The 15,853-nt window shown below is 39.5% G+C and overlaps 1 protein-coding gene across 1 annotated transcript in view; it reads left to right on the plus strand.

The window, feature by feature from the left end:
- The first annotated feature begins 11,453 nt into the window (after positions 1 to 11,453).
- Positions 11,454 to 15,853, plus strand: part of LOC124775671 (proton-coupled folate transporter-like) — an 86,333-nt gene continuing 81,933 nt past the window's right edge. The window contains exon 1 of the mRNA XM_047250502.1: positions 11,454 to 11,535. Within this exon, the coding sequence (XP_047106458.1) occupies positions 11,454 to 11,535 (82 nt within the window). The remainder of the gene's footprint in view (positions 11,536 to 15,853) is intronic.

Consider the following 15,853-nt stretch of genomic DNA (forward strand, 5'->3'; position numbering starts at 1 on the left):
GTCCGATGAAATTCCTAGAAAAACTGATTTTTTCCGTAGAAACTCTCCCTGTGTTTCTCGTGATACGAGAAAACATGTACCCATTCCTAGTCTTGGAATATGGCGATATGCAAGCGCATGGTTAAAGCAATGTGCATATTAAAATGCCCTCACAGTCCTCGCAAGGACAATTAACTAACTGGCTGGTTCGTTTCTCCACAGTTGGAGATAAACGGCGCTTCAGCATCTAGCTGAATGTCAGCCGCAGTGAACGCAGTGTTCACACAAAATTTTCCTCTGTGTCGTGCAGAGCGTTATGCGCCGCGTTCTTCACTTGACGCCAGTTCAGAGAAGAGTCCTCGAAAATTTAGCTCTTGTCTTTCTCGTAGCCGCACTGTTTCGCCACCTGAGTTCTTTCGATCTCCACGTCACGGCTTTTTTCAACCAATAGGAGCGTTCCTCTTATTTCTATGGAAACTCTCTCAGCCAATTACAAGGGCCCTACCATTAAACTGCGTCGAAATCTCTGCCCTTTACTCCTTCCTAGTTCGTTTCCGCCAATCGGACGTTTTGTGCCCGCTCCAGACGCCTGAAAGTTACATGCGTACATGCATGCAACGTTAATTGCAATTAAAGCAGTAATTTCTTTACTAGGGAATGGTTTAGGTCTGTTCAGTACATTGCTTCTTTCTCTTAAGACCCGAAGAGTAACGTTACTCTTTGCAACCAATTCTAATTCACCAGTACCTATATTTGTCAGTATTGTGGTACACAATGTCTTGATTTGTAATAATATGTTTCTCTATCTTTAACATAACAGTTACATGTAATAATTACGTTCACCCTGTTGAGGCCTGATTAACCATTTCCACATATTTTAGAGGTAAACAATTAAAACTAGCCGTTTGGGATTAGCCGAGCGGTCTCAGGCGCTGCAGTCATGGACTGTGCGGCTGGTCCCGGCGGAGGTTTGAGTCCGTCCTCGGGCATGGGTCTGTGTGTTTGCCCTGAGGATAATTTAGGTTAAGTAGTGTGTAAGCTTAGGGACTGATGACCTTAGCAGTTAAGTCCCATAAGATTTCACAACAACAACAAAATTAAAACTATAGGCAAACAGAACAAAGTCTATAATTGTTTCTCAGTCTTAATTATTTGGAAGGTTTACTTGTACACAGTTGACTTTCTTATGTTCTTATTGCCCAGTAGACAAATTCCAGAACATTGTTAAACGCAGTACAACTGTTCTTTAAGCTAGCCGATAGCTTACACCACACAGAAGCAACTGGCACAGGTTATTGTTGAGATTGTTGTAAATACAGTTGATAGTGATGAGGATTGTGGAGGGGATGGGGAAAGGGCCAACATGCATGTGACCTCATGGCTGTAACTCTAAGACGGTTGTGTGTGTTTAGTCAGATACATTTCAGACAAGTTGAGACCTATTTACGTGTTCAAACTTGCACACGTCTTATTCCCCATTTTACAGACATGTGATCTGCTTATGTATCATGTTGCTGCCAGAGGGCAGCTGCTGTGTACTAGTTGACTGCTAAGAATAAATAAGAGAGGCGACGGCCTGTAATGTTAAAGAAGGAATGTGTCGTATATCTACACCATAAATTCTCCAAACTCATCTTGGTGAAACACAGTGCGAAGTAGAAACACGGAAGCAACAACGTGACAGCAAGGAAAATATTGAAAACAATTGGCAAGGAAGCACTGGAAACCATTTAGAGAAAAATATAAAAACTCTTGTGGCTGTGTCGTATAAGGTGCAATTGATTGACGTGGTAAAGGCTGTACTAATGGGCGAGATGCCTCGAATATCTGCAGCAACTCCATGTAGGCGATTTTCACCTTATGAACCTGGATATATCACAAGGTTTTTTGGGGATTTTTAACAAAATGGAGTTGAGTGATTGCCTAAAACTAAACTACGACATATTTGTGCAAGAAGACTACCAACGAAACAGAAATGTGATTTTCAACAACGACGAGACAGTTGGAAAAGATACTTTAATGTGGATGAGTTCTAGCTGTAAGGTGAAGGTATATGACAAACTTATATGTCAAATTTCAAGCCCAGGAGTGAATAAAGTACCATTTACTATATTATAGATTTTATAAAGTGTCCTGATATGTATCTAAGAGAAAAAAAAATGATATAACCGGACTGGAAGCTACGATTTATAACTACAGAGTGGGTGGTGTGTTTGACTATGTGCACTTTAGACAAAGTACACTTCCAGACAACCAAGACTGAGTAACGATTATAAAGTATATTCTGTCAGCCTATAGTTTTTATTATGTACCTGTAAACTACATAGAAATTGTTAACACAGACTCCAATAAGGACACTATAAAGGTTATACATAAGTGTTATATTTAAGCTGGAGTAACTTTTTTTTTTTCAATTCAGGACATTGTTCTCCTCAATACTGTCAAATAGAAAAGTGGCTAAATTAAGGTTGGTTACAACAAGTAATATTATTCTGCAGGATTTAAGAAGAATAAGCTGTCTATCATACAGACTAAAACCACTCCTTATTAAACAATTTTCAACTTTATGCACAATTAATGTGTTATGCGGATACAAAAGAATACTGGAAACTGAAGAAGTGGAAGTCAAAAAACACAGACTGGAATTTTGGTGAAAAAAACTACCTTGCAGAAAGAATAACAATACTGTTGGGAAAAGGACAAACTCTTGCAGATGCGCCGACAAGGTTTACAAATTACTCTAAACATAATGTATGGAAAAATATGGATATGACTAAGGAATATAGGACGTCAGCATTTCTACAAATAACAATGCAAAGTGACTATATGTTGGAGAACTCACAGAAAATAATGGATTTGAAGACATTTACTACATTAGAGTATGTTGCACATAGTCTCAGGTTTTACGTGGATCATTTTTACTGTTGATTAAGCGTTGTGGCTACGACATAGTATTTACATGGATCATTTTACTGTTGACTAAACCTTGTGATTTCTTTTCTCTTTTCACACAATATTTAAAGGGAATACGTATGGTGAAATCGGTCAGAAAGTGACGTTTTCTGATTGTCTCTTAATAATATTTAATCTCTCCTGAATAATTTGATGCGTCATTTGGTGATTAATTCCAACTGTAAGTGTTCCTTTTATCATTTCAAAGTTAATAGTGAGAGTGTAAAAAAATCTGGTCTTTCTGCATTGACTTGCTATCTTTGGAACTACTCAATCTACAAGGCTGGGGCTTTCAGCTATTTATTCCTTGAATTCACGTTAAGAGGTTGGACGCACTGTGTAAACAGAAATGGCAGTATTGCACATGCATCTTGTGGATTGACTTTGCGGGTGTATTGTTTTATAGGTGTTGAACTGTAAACATAGTGGTTTGGTGTACTATTAGACGTTCTTATACCTCTTTTCAACACGGCGAAAAGAAAGAGTTCTTTTAAGAAGCGAAGTTTCCATGGAAATAAGCATACGACTGGATCTGAATCCAGAGCTGATCCTGAAACAGATGTTTCACGGACACACGAAAAGGACGTACCTTCTAATGTTTCGAGGAGGAGACTAGGAAACCACAAGGATTTATTTATTGAGAAAGGAGATCTTGTAAAAAGTTTAGGTTATGTTTCATTGTATTTGAGTGCGTTAGGACAAGTTTTACAAGATGCTGTATTGTGTAAGGTTTCTGGTGGGCAAATTAGCATCTTTGAGAACACATCTGCATGGATTGGACTAACTAACAAACTTGTTGTTCAGTGCAAAGTTTGCAGGCTCTCTACGTCATTTTGGACTTCTCAAAAGTGCAAGAATGACTTGCTTGAGAGCAATATTACATTCTTGTATGGAATAAGGCGCATAGGTAAAGGGTTGACTGCAGTCAAGTATTATATGTGACGCTGAACTTGTCAGACCCACCAACCAGATCAAGTAAGTAGACAGAAGTAATTGGCGAATGTGACAAATCTGTTGCTGTTGCTCCTATGAAAGCCGCTGCTAAAGAAGCAGTATAATTAAATTACACGAGAGACTTATCTGTGGCAGTTGATGGTACATGGCAGAAGAGAGGCCACACATCTAAAAATGCAGTTGAAACTGTCACTAGTGTAGACACAAGTAAAATTTTGGACATCGAAGTGCTAACTATATACTGCCATCAATGTAAATCAGTTGTCAATGAAACAAGGGGGGTATGGAGGCTGCTGCAGTTGTTTCTCTGTTCAGGCGCACACAGCAGGAAAGAGGTGTGTGCTGCTCTGAGTACTTGGGGGATGGTGATTCGAAGGCCTTCAAATCAGTCATGGAAAGCCAACCTTATTGTGAAAAGCATATTTTGAAGATTGAATGTGTGGGCCATGTTCAAAAACGGGTGGGAACCAGCCTTCGAAAATTGAATCAGACAAAAGGAAAAGAGAAGTTATCGGATGGAAAGACTCTAAATGGTAAAGGAAGACTTACAGACAAAAACTTTGTGAACTCCAGAAATATTATGGAAAGGCACTAAGGAACAACACACATAACCTACAAGGAATGAAAAGAGCAGTGTGGGCTACATTCTTCCCCGCCTGGTGCTGATTCATGGTGCAAGTACTCATAGCTCAGGCAGCGGGTAGGCACAGAAACAGCATACGATCTGCAGTGTTGGAGGTAATTAAGCCAATATATACAGAGTTAACTAATCCTGATCTTCTTTCCAAATGTCTCCACGGTCGAACGCAAAACACTAATAAGTCTTTGAATAATGTCACTTGGACCCCATACGAAAAATATGTATTTGTAGGTATGAAAGCTCTATGCTTGGATGTTTTTGATGCTGTGACAACGTTTAATGATGGCAATAAGGGAAGAATTAGGATACTAGAGCAACTTGGTACCACTCCAGGAGCCAACAGGCTGCAAGTCTTCCAGCGAATGGATCGACTCAGGATCCCGAAAGTGCAGCGTGCTCCAGAGGAAATGACTAAAGAAGCAAGAGGTAGGAAAAGAAGGAAGTTTCTACGTTTGCAGGATGATCAAGTACACGATCCAGATAATTCTGATTATGGGCCTGGCTATTTCTAGGAGCTGGCATGGCTTCATATGTGAGCTAATATAAAATCAAATGTTTATCTTGATTTCCCGGAAATAACATTTTTTAAAAATATTTGACCCAGTATCTCAGGAACTATTACAGTATATGTCTCATTTTATAGTATTTTCCCTCTTAGTATACTGCACCTGCTGAACCATCAAAACATCTCTACTTGTAACGGTTTTTACTTAGAGAAGGAACAGGGAACTATTTTGTAAAAAAATAGAACATAATTTTTGAAAAATAATAACTAACTAATTATTTGTCTGCATATTCTGATCCTGGTTCAGTAATCAGAAAAGGAGCGAAACTATACTTCCTAAAATTTCAGATCTCTATCTCTCAAAGCTTCTGAGATTATGGGTCATTAATATTGCAAATTTAACACTGTAGGTATAGAACGTACATACTGCCCTTAACACGTTTTATTACTTCTCCTGAGGAAGACAGGTAAAGGTTTGAATAAACATTTGTGGTTAGCTGTATGATTATCATTGATTCCATAATTCTACAGTAGTTGACTGCTGCCATGTTCAAGACTCCATGGCTTTTGATTTAGCTCACTAACTTCGATTTCATAGTAGATGACAAAAAGGATAATTTTGTCTTTAGATACTCGTAAGCAACACGCGAATATTTATTACACGAGCTTAAGTAGCCATATCGTCCACAGAGATGAAAGACAATAATTCTGGTGACTATTGCAGAACTACTGACGTCATCATTTTATTATCCTTCACATCTTCATTACTAAACTGCCAGGCCGGTTATGGTTCATGTTTCACGGTGCAACTTCCAATTGCAGATTGCCTTTCAAACGGCTTCCGCAAGCAGTAAATAAACATTTGATTTTCAGTATTTTGTACCATTATTCACCTAATTTAAAGGATTGTCACAATCTGCTCATTAACAGGGATGTCTTATGGTAGAAGTTTAACACAGTAAAATAAATATTACGGGATAGAAACGGTGAATGTGTCTTGGGGCAGTGCAACTCGTCACGTACAAATTATCGAAAGTTTATTAATCCAGTATTTAAGAACGGGAGTTCTTAGCGAATACCAACAAAATTTACACATAATTTCAAACTTTTCGAAACTTTTTATCTCTTACAACCACCACAAAATGATCAAAACAAAAATAAGATTATCGCTTACTACATTTTCGCTGTTCGTGCAATAGAACTGCTGCATCAGGCTTGACGTTTTAATTTATTACTTCAGTATCATTAAGTCTGTTCGCAACACACTTTGCAGACAGTATGCGTTCTACTTAGAGTTCAGGAGATACGACGTCATAAACATAGAAATGCATGAAAAACTAACTTTTGCTTAAAATAGGGCTTAAATTACCCTGATAATGAGAGCACTTAGCGACTACCAAAAAACTTTAAACATGATTGCAAACATTGTCTAAACTTTTTCTCGTTTATATATTTAAAGTCAAATATTTACCACATCACTTCATTTGCATCAACTCATAGACGTTTGAAGCGGTTTTATGCAAGAGAGATCGGTTCTTTACAGAATCTGGATTGGGGATTCACTAGGTTACTACTAGTTTATATGTATGTTAAAGTGTAGCATTTTACATTGGTTCCAATAATGCCGTTAATACAGCGATGCATAGCAAACGAAACTCATTCTAATATGCTATCCCTTTGTAATTAAATTGTAATCATTACTAACAGATTTTCAGTAACTTTGATTTCTATTTAGTTCACAGCAACCCCGGGCACAGGCTCAAAATAAGGTCTGGGTAAATTAATTTTGGCCATGTGATAACTATGATAATCGGTCATCGCCAATAGAATAAAAGATATTGCGATTTAGACTGTTACTAATGATGGTAGGCTGTTTAGGTTTTTATGTTGGTAACGCCACGTAGTGCTCTGTATGAAACTCGCTGACTGCGCTGTGTGCATTCTGTGGCTGGTTGGGCTCTTGTGTAGTGTTGGGCAGTTGGATGCGAACAGATCGTAGCATTGCGCAGTTGAAGATGAGCCGCCAGCAGTGGTGGATGTGAGTGGGGGGGGGGGGGGGGGGAGAGATAGATGCCAGAGTTTTGAGCGGACGATCTGTACGTGTGCCCGTCAGAAAAAGGAAATTTGTTTAACTGGATGTCACAAAATTATATATATATATATATATATATATATATATATATATATATATGTTATGACTCTTGGACGCTATTAAGGTAAATACATTGTTTGTTCTCTATCAAAATCTTTCATTGCTAACTATGCTTATCAGTAGTTAGTGCCGTCAGTAGTTAGAATCTTTTATTTAGCTGGCGGTATTAGCGCTCGCTGCATTGCAGTAGTTCGAGTAACGAAGATTTTTGTGAGGTAAGTGATTCGTGAAAAGTATAGGTTGTTGTTAGTCAGGGCCATTCTTTTGTAGGGATTATTGAAAGTCAGATTGCGTTCCGCTAAAATATTGTGTCAGTTTAGTGATGATCAGAATAAGTAAAGAGACAAATGTCTGATTACGTTCAGTTTTGCTCAGCAGTTTGAAAATCGAATAACGTAGAAGTTTACCAGCACAGTCATTCATATTTTTGCAAAGGGGACGTTTCAATATTTATTTTGAGACGAAACATGTTTTCCTGGACGTGGCAAGTCGCTACTATCATATAACAGTTGCGTTCGGCAGTAAGGCAAGACTCCCATCAGGACAGCGTGTTAGCTTACTCACTGGCCTTCTTGTAGACCTCAGCAGTCCAATTTCCTTTACATGAAATCAAACATTTTCCCATTAAGGCATACCTCTCTGCCGCAACTATTTTATTACAAGTGCTACCTGAGTGTGCAACACAAATGTAAGTAATCGTTTTATGACCTTCATCAATTGTACTAGCTACGGGACTGCATTACTTTTAGCTATGTTCTGCAGCTTAGATTCAGTTGCATGTACATTGAGTTATAAGTTTCGTACTATCTAAACTTGCGAGATATTCTGAGTCCATGTAACTAGGAAACGAAAACAGGAAACCATAGCTCTTTCTATTGGCCATGGAGGTTACCTATTCCAAAAATTAGATTAAAAAATTTGGTCTCTTTCGTCAAATCCCTTAAGATATAGCTTCGCTGTGTCCCCAAACGGTATGGCTTTCAGTTTCAGACGTACATTGTGTGTCCAAACGTATGTACACGCCCAACTAAATTCCCTCTGTGTGAGAAGTCAGGCACCATCCGAGGCTGTAAAATGGTAGCTTGAATTTATCATCAGTGATGTGCCTTCCGGCAGAAGGAACCAACGAGGAGAACTGAGCGAATCCGGAGGGAACATTATTGGTCAGGCCCACAATGTAGGCAGGTATCGACGTCACTGCGGAAAGAAAAGTTCCCGTCAGTCAGCGCTGCAAGCGTAAGAAGTAACTGAACCCAAGACTTCCAAGGTCTAAAGTTCTAATAATGCTTGCCCCAAAGGGTGACAATCGTTTTTGTCAACTCAAATAAACTGTCCAGGATCCCCTCACTATTGATAAGTGATGAAGGGCAACACTCAACTTGATTAACGAATTTGGTTATTGTAGAATGAGCAATTTCCGCTTTATTAGACAAAAAACAGAGGCCATTTTTACATTTCTTTAGCTTTTGTAACAATGTGAAGTTTAAGATCGCTTAATAGGAAGTATCCAGGGCGTCAAATATTTTCTGTTGATGTGGTGTCGAAATGGGGCTCGATGCTTCCACTCCAAAACCATTCGGTCTTGTGGCGAAGTTTTTAGAAGTGGTTGCGAAAACGAGGAAAACAAGTGTATACCAGTATTCTTGATACACCGTCACGTGTAACTTATCTCGGAGATTGGTGCGATCGGGGAACAATGTGGTGAGACATTCAGTTATCTCAGCCACAGCAGGCAGGAGAAAGTCTTGCAGAGTCGACCATCTGGGCCACAGGTAAGATGTTCTGCAACGCGCCGATGTCTTTTCTGATAGATGACGCAGAGATATTTCTGTATTTTAATTAAAATGCTGCAAATGCGAGATTAATGTGTCATAAATGTTAATATGACTGAAGTCTAGATATAACTGATAGAGTTCCTAAGCGTCATCAGGTGAAACTTCACATTTATTTGAGAAGAGATTTTCATTCCCATTTTTGTAATGTGGGTTTTGAGTCAATCTACAAACAGATCGGTCATGGACTGTGTCCTTTGGCTCCCGTTATCATAAGAGAGTTCGATTTGTACACTTTACATAAAAAATTTTGGTCATAAAATAATTTGATGTGTCTAATAGACAGAGTGATTACACATCTACACGATGCAGTATTCAACGCAAGGAAGTATGTTCACAGGGACAGCAAATTAAGAACAAAAGTCTACCAGTAACGCTCAGTAAGACTCTTATGGTTACACCCTCAAACAGCTGTTCTCGTAGCTGTTGAAAATCACTTACCCTAATAATTATTGACCGTGTCTTGATTTCACCATTAATCTAACATCTTTGAATGTATATTAAACCAGAGGCCACGAAAAGATTGGGGCACTTAAAATAATGGTATTCCAGAGTCGAATGCGTATGAGCTATACAGGCAGTATCTATCGTACATATGAGAACTTCCCAATATTGTGGCTAAGAACGGAAAGGCCGCCCCATGTCTTAACCACGTCTGATTCAGTTTGAACACTCAGTTCACATTCGTGTGTACTGTCACTTGTGCGCACTTGTATGATGAAGCTGGTTGTAACTCATTAGTAATGAAGAGAGATACTGCTACTTTCATTATTTTAGTATATTTCAGTGTACGCCTGTATTTTTTTCTTTTATTTTGGGACAGCTATCAGTTTATGCAGTAACTATTGTGCTTAAGAGAATCTGTGATCGCTCCTCTTTGAACAGTTGAAAGAGAGTGTTACAACTGCGTCAAAATGTCTATAGATTTTGTGGTTTTTACCGGCTTCGGGTTCTTACTGTGTCGTCTTAAAATCAGTTTATTTCTTCCACTTGACAGCTGTATGTGTACTTGCTGAGTTTATCGCACAGAACATTACATCGTCACAAACACCTCGTATTAACCCTCCCTCGCCTGCGATGTGTATTGATCGATTTATTTTAGTGATTTACAGTAATATTTAGATTTTTCCACCGCTCAGAAGCTCACTTGAACATTTACATCTACGTGGTCACCTCAGTTTCATTTTTCTTCAGAAGTGGAAGAAGAAGTATTGGGGAAAAAATTGATTCAGACTCTCTCCGTTGTTAGACGGGAGGGAAGTCTGAAGCCTCAATAAGTGACTAAGGGATCATGTGTAGTATGTATGAACGTTTCCGAAGATGCAAAATGAAGTGGTAAGTTACGTTAAGAAAATATTTCCAGGCTCGGCTAATCCGTAGTGGCTAGCGTTGCTATCTCTGTATCACGGGGTTCCGGAATCGATTCCCGACCAGTTTGGGGATTTTCTCTGCCTGGGGACTGGGTGTTTGTGTTGTCCTCATCATTCCATCACCATCATCATTCGTGACAGTGGCTAGATTGGATTGTGAAAAAAATTGGAGCGTGAAAAAATTGGGACTTTGAACGGACGCTGATGACCGTGCAGTTGAGCGCCCCACAAAATAAACATCATCATCAGGCTCGGCAACTTTTTTTTTCAATGCAGTATTTAATATTTCACTCCTGTTTCACTAGGTCGACATTAGCAGTGCAACATTACAAGTGTAGTACACCTGTCTAACGAAACTAAAGAAGCCATAAATCAAGGTGAAAGTAATTTTTATTAGTAAGTACCACTGCCACGCAATAGAGCGACTAATATTTTTAATATGATCGTGGTAAACAAATCCGCCACATTTGTAAGATACTTGATTGATCGAAGTATTGCACGACATAAGTCGCTAAACACCACCACAGTTTCGGGGTCTTAGCCTCATCATCAGGTGTATCTGGAATTTAGCAGTAGTAAGAAGCCAAGTCCATGCCCTAGCACCTAAATATTTTAAAAGTGGCGACCGGGGATCAAGATGACGAATTACTGCAACTTTAGATATGAACACATTGTCTTGCAGCTTCAAACGTTAATTTTGTTTTAAGAAGTTGAATTGTAACCTATGCATTTCCATGTTAAATTATTTCTTGTAAGTTTCTGTTTCATTATCAAACACACTGACGGAGTGTATTAAAACAGATAATAAAAAGAAGGAAGGAAGTGACGGGCGGAATGATTAGTCGTAGATTTACTGATGGTAGTGGATGTATTATTTTTCTATTTCATGTAAATGAGAATGGCTCTGAGCACTATGGGACTTAACATCTATGGTCATCAATCCCCTAGAACTTAGAACTACTTAAACCTACCTAACCTAAGGACATCACACAACACCCAGTCATCACGAGGCAGAGAAAATCCCTGACCCCGCCGGTCATGTAAATGAGTAGGCATAGTTAGGCGAAGCATGTCAGATAATGTTGCTGTTGGAGACACAATTGTGATCGAGATTGTAGTGCTGTCGTGGAGAATTGTAATTCCTGCTAAACGTAATTTTAATCTCCATATTGATGTGTAATAAAGTTGTTAGATTCGTTTACAACATTATAAGGCAGGTATTTCTCGTAGTAATATTAAATAACACTGTGTAGTATGATTATGGTTGAGTAGATAAACTAACACAAAAATTATATAATTTGACCACGACCACTGTGGATTCATCAACGAAAGGCGGTAGCATGAGTCAATCGCGAAAAGAACTGTAAGCGACAGTGGATGCTATTTCACAGCACCCTGTACGGAAGTAATAAATTGAGTAAATAGTGGCACAAACTATAAAAGACTGAAAAAGGTTTAGTCGAAGAATTTCATCAAGTGGAAGCAATACAGACGAAATTTGGTAAGTGGATGGAGTAAAAAGACGAGCACTTAGTGACAACAGCTGGGAGCGTGATGTGCTTACCACATGCCCCTTCATATCTTCATCTATTGACGCCTATTGGCGGTCGGTCGGCGGTCGGTCGGTACTGTTCATCCTTACGAAGCCTGTTCGGACGGAGGAGAGAGTTTTGATGTCTCAGGATGAGTCCTATCAACCAATCCTTTCTTCTGGTTAGGTTGTGGCACAAATATATTTTTTCCCCAATTCTATTCAGTACCTTCACATTAGTTAATGATCAACCCATCGAATCTTCAGCATTCTTCTATGGCATCACATTTCAAAAGCTTCTATTCTCTTCTTTTCTAAACTATTTATCGTCCATGTTTCACTTCCATACATGGCTAAGCTCCATACAAATACTTTCAGAAAATACTTTCTAACACTTAAATCTATATTCGATGTTAACAAATTTCTCTGTTTCAGCCATTGTCAGTCTACATTTTATACCCTCTCTACTTCAGCCATCATCAGTTATTTTGCTCCCTAAAAACCGAAACTCACTTACTACTTGTCGCTTTTGCTAATCTAATTTCCACAGCATTACCTCATTTAATTCGACCACATTCCATTATCCTTTTTTGTTTTCTTATGTCCGCCTTTCAAGACATTGACCATTCCCTTCAACTGCTTTTCCAAGTCCTTTGTTTGACAGAATTACAATGCGGTCGCATACCTCAAAGTTTTTATTTCTTCCCGAACTTTAATTCCTACTCCAAGCGTTTCTTGGGTTTGCTTCACTACTTGCTCAATGTACAGACTGAATCACATCGGTGATAGACCGTACCCCTGTCTGACTCTCTTCTTAACCACTGCTTGCCTTTCATGCTCCTCAACTCTTTTAAGTGCCGTCTGGTTTCTGTACAAGTTGTAAGTAGCATTTCGCTCCCTATATTTTACCCCTGTTAACTTCAGAATTTCATAGGGAGTACTCCAGTCAACAGTGACAAAAGGTTTCTCCAAGTCTACCAATGCCATAAACGTAGGTTTGCTCTTCCTCAACCTATTCACTAAGAGAAGTCGTATTTCCTCGTGTGTTCCCACATTTCTCCGGAATCGAACTTGATCTTTCCCGAGGTCGGCTTCCAGTTTCTCCATTCTTCTGTAGAGAATTCCTGTTAATAATTTGCAAACATGACTTATTACACAAATAGTTCGGTAATATTCACACCTGTCAACACCTGCATTCTTTGGAATTGGAATTATTACGTTCTTCTTTCGCCTGTCTCATACATCTTGCACACCCGAAGGAAGAGTTTTGTCACGGCTGGCTCTGCACAAGTTATCAGAAAACAAACAGATTCACTTGTAAAGCTAGAGGAAAACGCTTACGCGTGCGCGAGATATCAGCGGAAACGCACAGGTTCCGCGAAGCCGTTGACAGGGAATCGAAAATTTTCAAAGATCGAAGGCGCCTACCATGAAAAATTTAAAGCAGGAAGTCAGCGAAATGAAACGCCAGGTGAAATAAATAAATGTTAGAACGCAAAAGTCACTGGATCGGCATTAGAAGATACATGTGTGAACCGAATCAATTGATGTAGCGGATAGGAAATGCTATAAATGAGGGAAATATTGCTAGAACCACCATTGGCGAGGAGGCAGTATCAATTGTAATGACTAACATACTGGAAACCAGTAAATTACGGCGTCGTCAGTTTTGCACTTCCGTACCCAGGATGCCCAATGGTTCTCATAAAATCTTTCCACAATTTGTTGCCCAAAACTGGACAGAGAATCCGAAGGTTATGTCTGTCAGAGGTTATATGCCATTACGCACGCCCCATACTGGGCAACAGTATCCACTGACACGTCAAACATATGAATTCGAGCGCACCTATCGAAATATCGGTCACGCGAAGTGGAGAAGAAACTCCGCAAATGCCTTCTCAATACTGAGCCATACGGACTGAGGCAAAGCCGGCATCGCAGGTTGTTTGAGAAATAGTTCGATAAAGCGAAGTACTCGGAGCAAGGTAGGCCACCAGCCAATGCTCTGCCGATTCTCAAATGTAAACTGCCCTTCTGACTTAAGGAGAAGTTAGTAACGATACTAGACAACGACGTAGAAGAATTCTGGCGGTTCTAGAGAGTATAGGTACGATAGAAAAAGATTGGAGACTTCAATGGGCAAATTTTGCGACCGAGACGTAATAACGTCAGCAATAGAAGGCAGTGGTAGTGACGTTATGGCAGGGTACAGAAGTGAATATCTCTGGAGAAAACCGAGGAAGAGTGACGATGATAACCAACAAGGACGGGATCAGAACAATGAAAGTACGAACACGGGTGGACCGACAATAACGGAATCGGAAAGCTGGACAGGCTCAATATTAGCCGCAAAACACTGACCGGAGGTACAGGTATAGGCAGAAGAAGAGAAATAAAGGGGGAAGGTATAACATAAACATAGAATGGAATTGAAAATGTGCGTAGCGAATGAGACTGACCAATCTGCTATAAAAGCAATATAAAAGAAAAAGGTTGTAGTGGTTATCAACACCAGGGCAGCTTTGAATGTTCTGTCTGGTCATTTAGTTTGCAGAGTACAGGAAAAATAACAGGTATTGGCCTTACTCGTACGTGGCGTTTGGTCACAGGGCGAATATAGTTACATTGGAAGTTCATTTAGAGTAACTGTTGAACAGTTTGATAATAGATCATTCGTTCTGAAGCTGGAAATTTATTGGTCAGCTGTATTTTTGGATTTGATTTTCTATTCTTGCTATTGTTCTCTTGGGTGAAACATCTCAAAAGTAAAATAGTCCACCATTTGCATAGCTGGGCAGGGAGTACTCATGAGGATGCTATCACTAGGAACAATAAAACTTGGGTTCTCCTGCTCATGGAGTGGAACGCTATTGGGTAGCTAGGTTAGAGAATTTAGGAGTAAAAAATAGAAGTGTAGAGCTTACAGTTAGATACAGTGGGAATCAGTGAAGTGCAGTACCAGGAAGAACTTCTGGTCAGCGAGGGAGTACAAGATTATCAATAAAAAATCAAATAGGGATAACGCCGAATAGATCTAATGTTGAATAAGAGTACAGCAATTCTGGAAGGTTCTATGAATACCATATTGAACATATTATCGTAGCCAAGATAGACACAAAGCCAACACACACCATAGTAGCACAAGTTTTTATGCTTGCTAGCTCCGAGGATGACGAAGAGATTGAAAGAATGTATGGTGAGATAAAAGAAATTATTCGGAACACTAAGAGAGAAGAGGATCGGTAGACAAGAGTCTGAAATGGAAGATATGGAAAAATAGTAGAAGACTGGGGGAAATTAATGAAAGGGGAAAGCGGCTGTTAGAATTTTGAAAGAGCACAATTTAATCGTTGCGAGTTCTTAGTTTAATAACCATGAAAGCAGGACCCATACGTGGAAGAGGCTTGGAAATGCCAGAATGTGTCAGATATATTATACAATAGTAGGACAGTGACTTAGAAACCAGATTTTGTAGTGCAAAAGATTTCCAGGGGTGTGAGTGCTGATCATTATTTATCGGTTATAAACTACAGATCCCCCCCATGAACCATGGACCTTGCCGTTGGTGGGGAGGCTTGCGTGCCTCAGCGATACAGATAGCCGTACCGTAGGTGCAACCACAACGGAGGGGTATCTGTTGAGAGGCCAGACAAACGTGTGGTTCCTGAAGAGGGGCAGCAGCCTTTTCAGTAGTTGCAAGGGCAACAGTCTGGATGATTGACTGATCTGGCCTTGTAACAATAACCAAAACGGCCTTGCTGTGCTGGTACTGCGAATATGGATTGGGGGACAGAAATGAAAGAGGAAGCCGCCTTGTAGAATTTTGCACAGAGCACAACATAATCATGACTAACACTTGGTTTAAGAATCATGAAAGAAGGTTGTATACATGGAAGAACCCTGGAGATACTAAAAGGTATCAGGTAGATTATATAATG

The sequence above is a fragment of the Schistocerca piceifrons genome, chromosome 1 (assembly GCF_021461385.2).
Source record: "Schistocerca piceifrons isolate TAMUIC-IGC-003096 chromosome 1, iqSchPice1.1, whole genome shotgun sequence".
In the NCBI taxonomy this organism is placed as follows: domain Eukaryota; kingdom Metazoa; phylum Arthropoda; class Insecta; order Orthoptera; family Acrididae; genus Schistocerca; species Schistocerca piceifrons.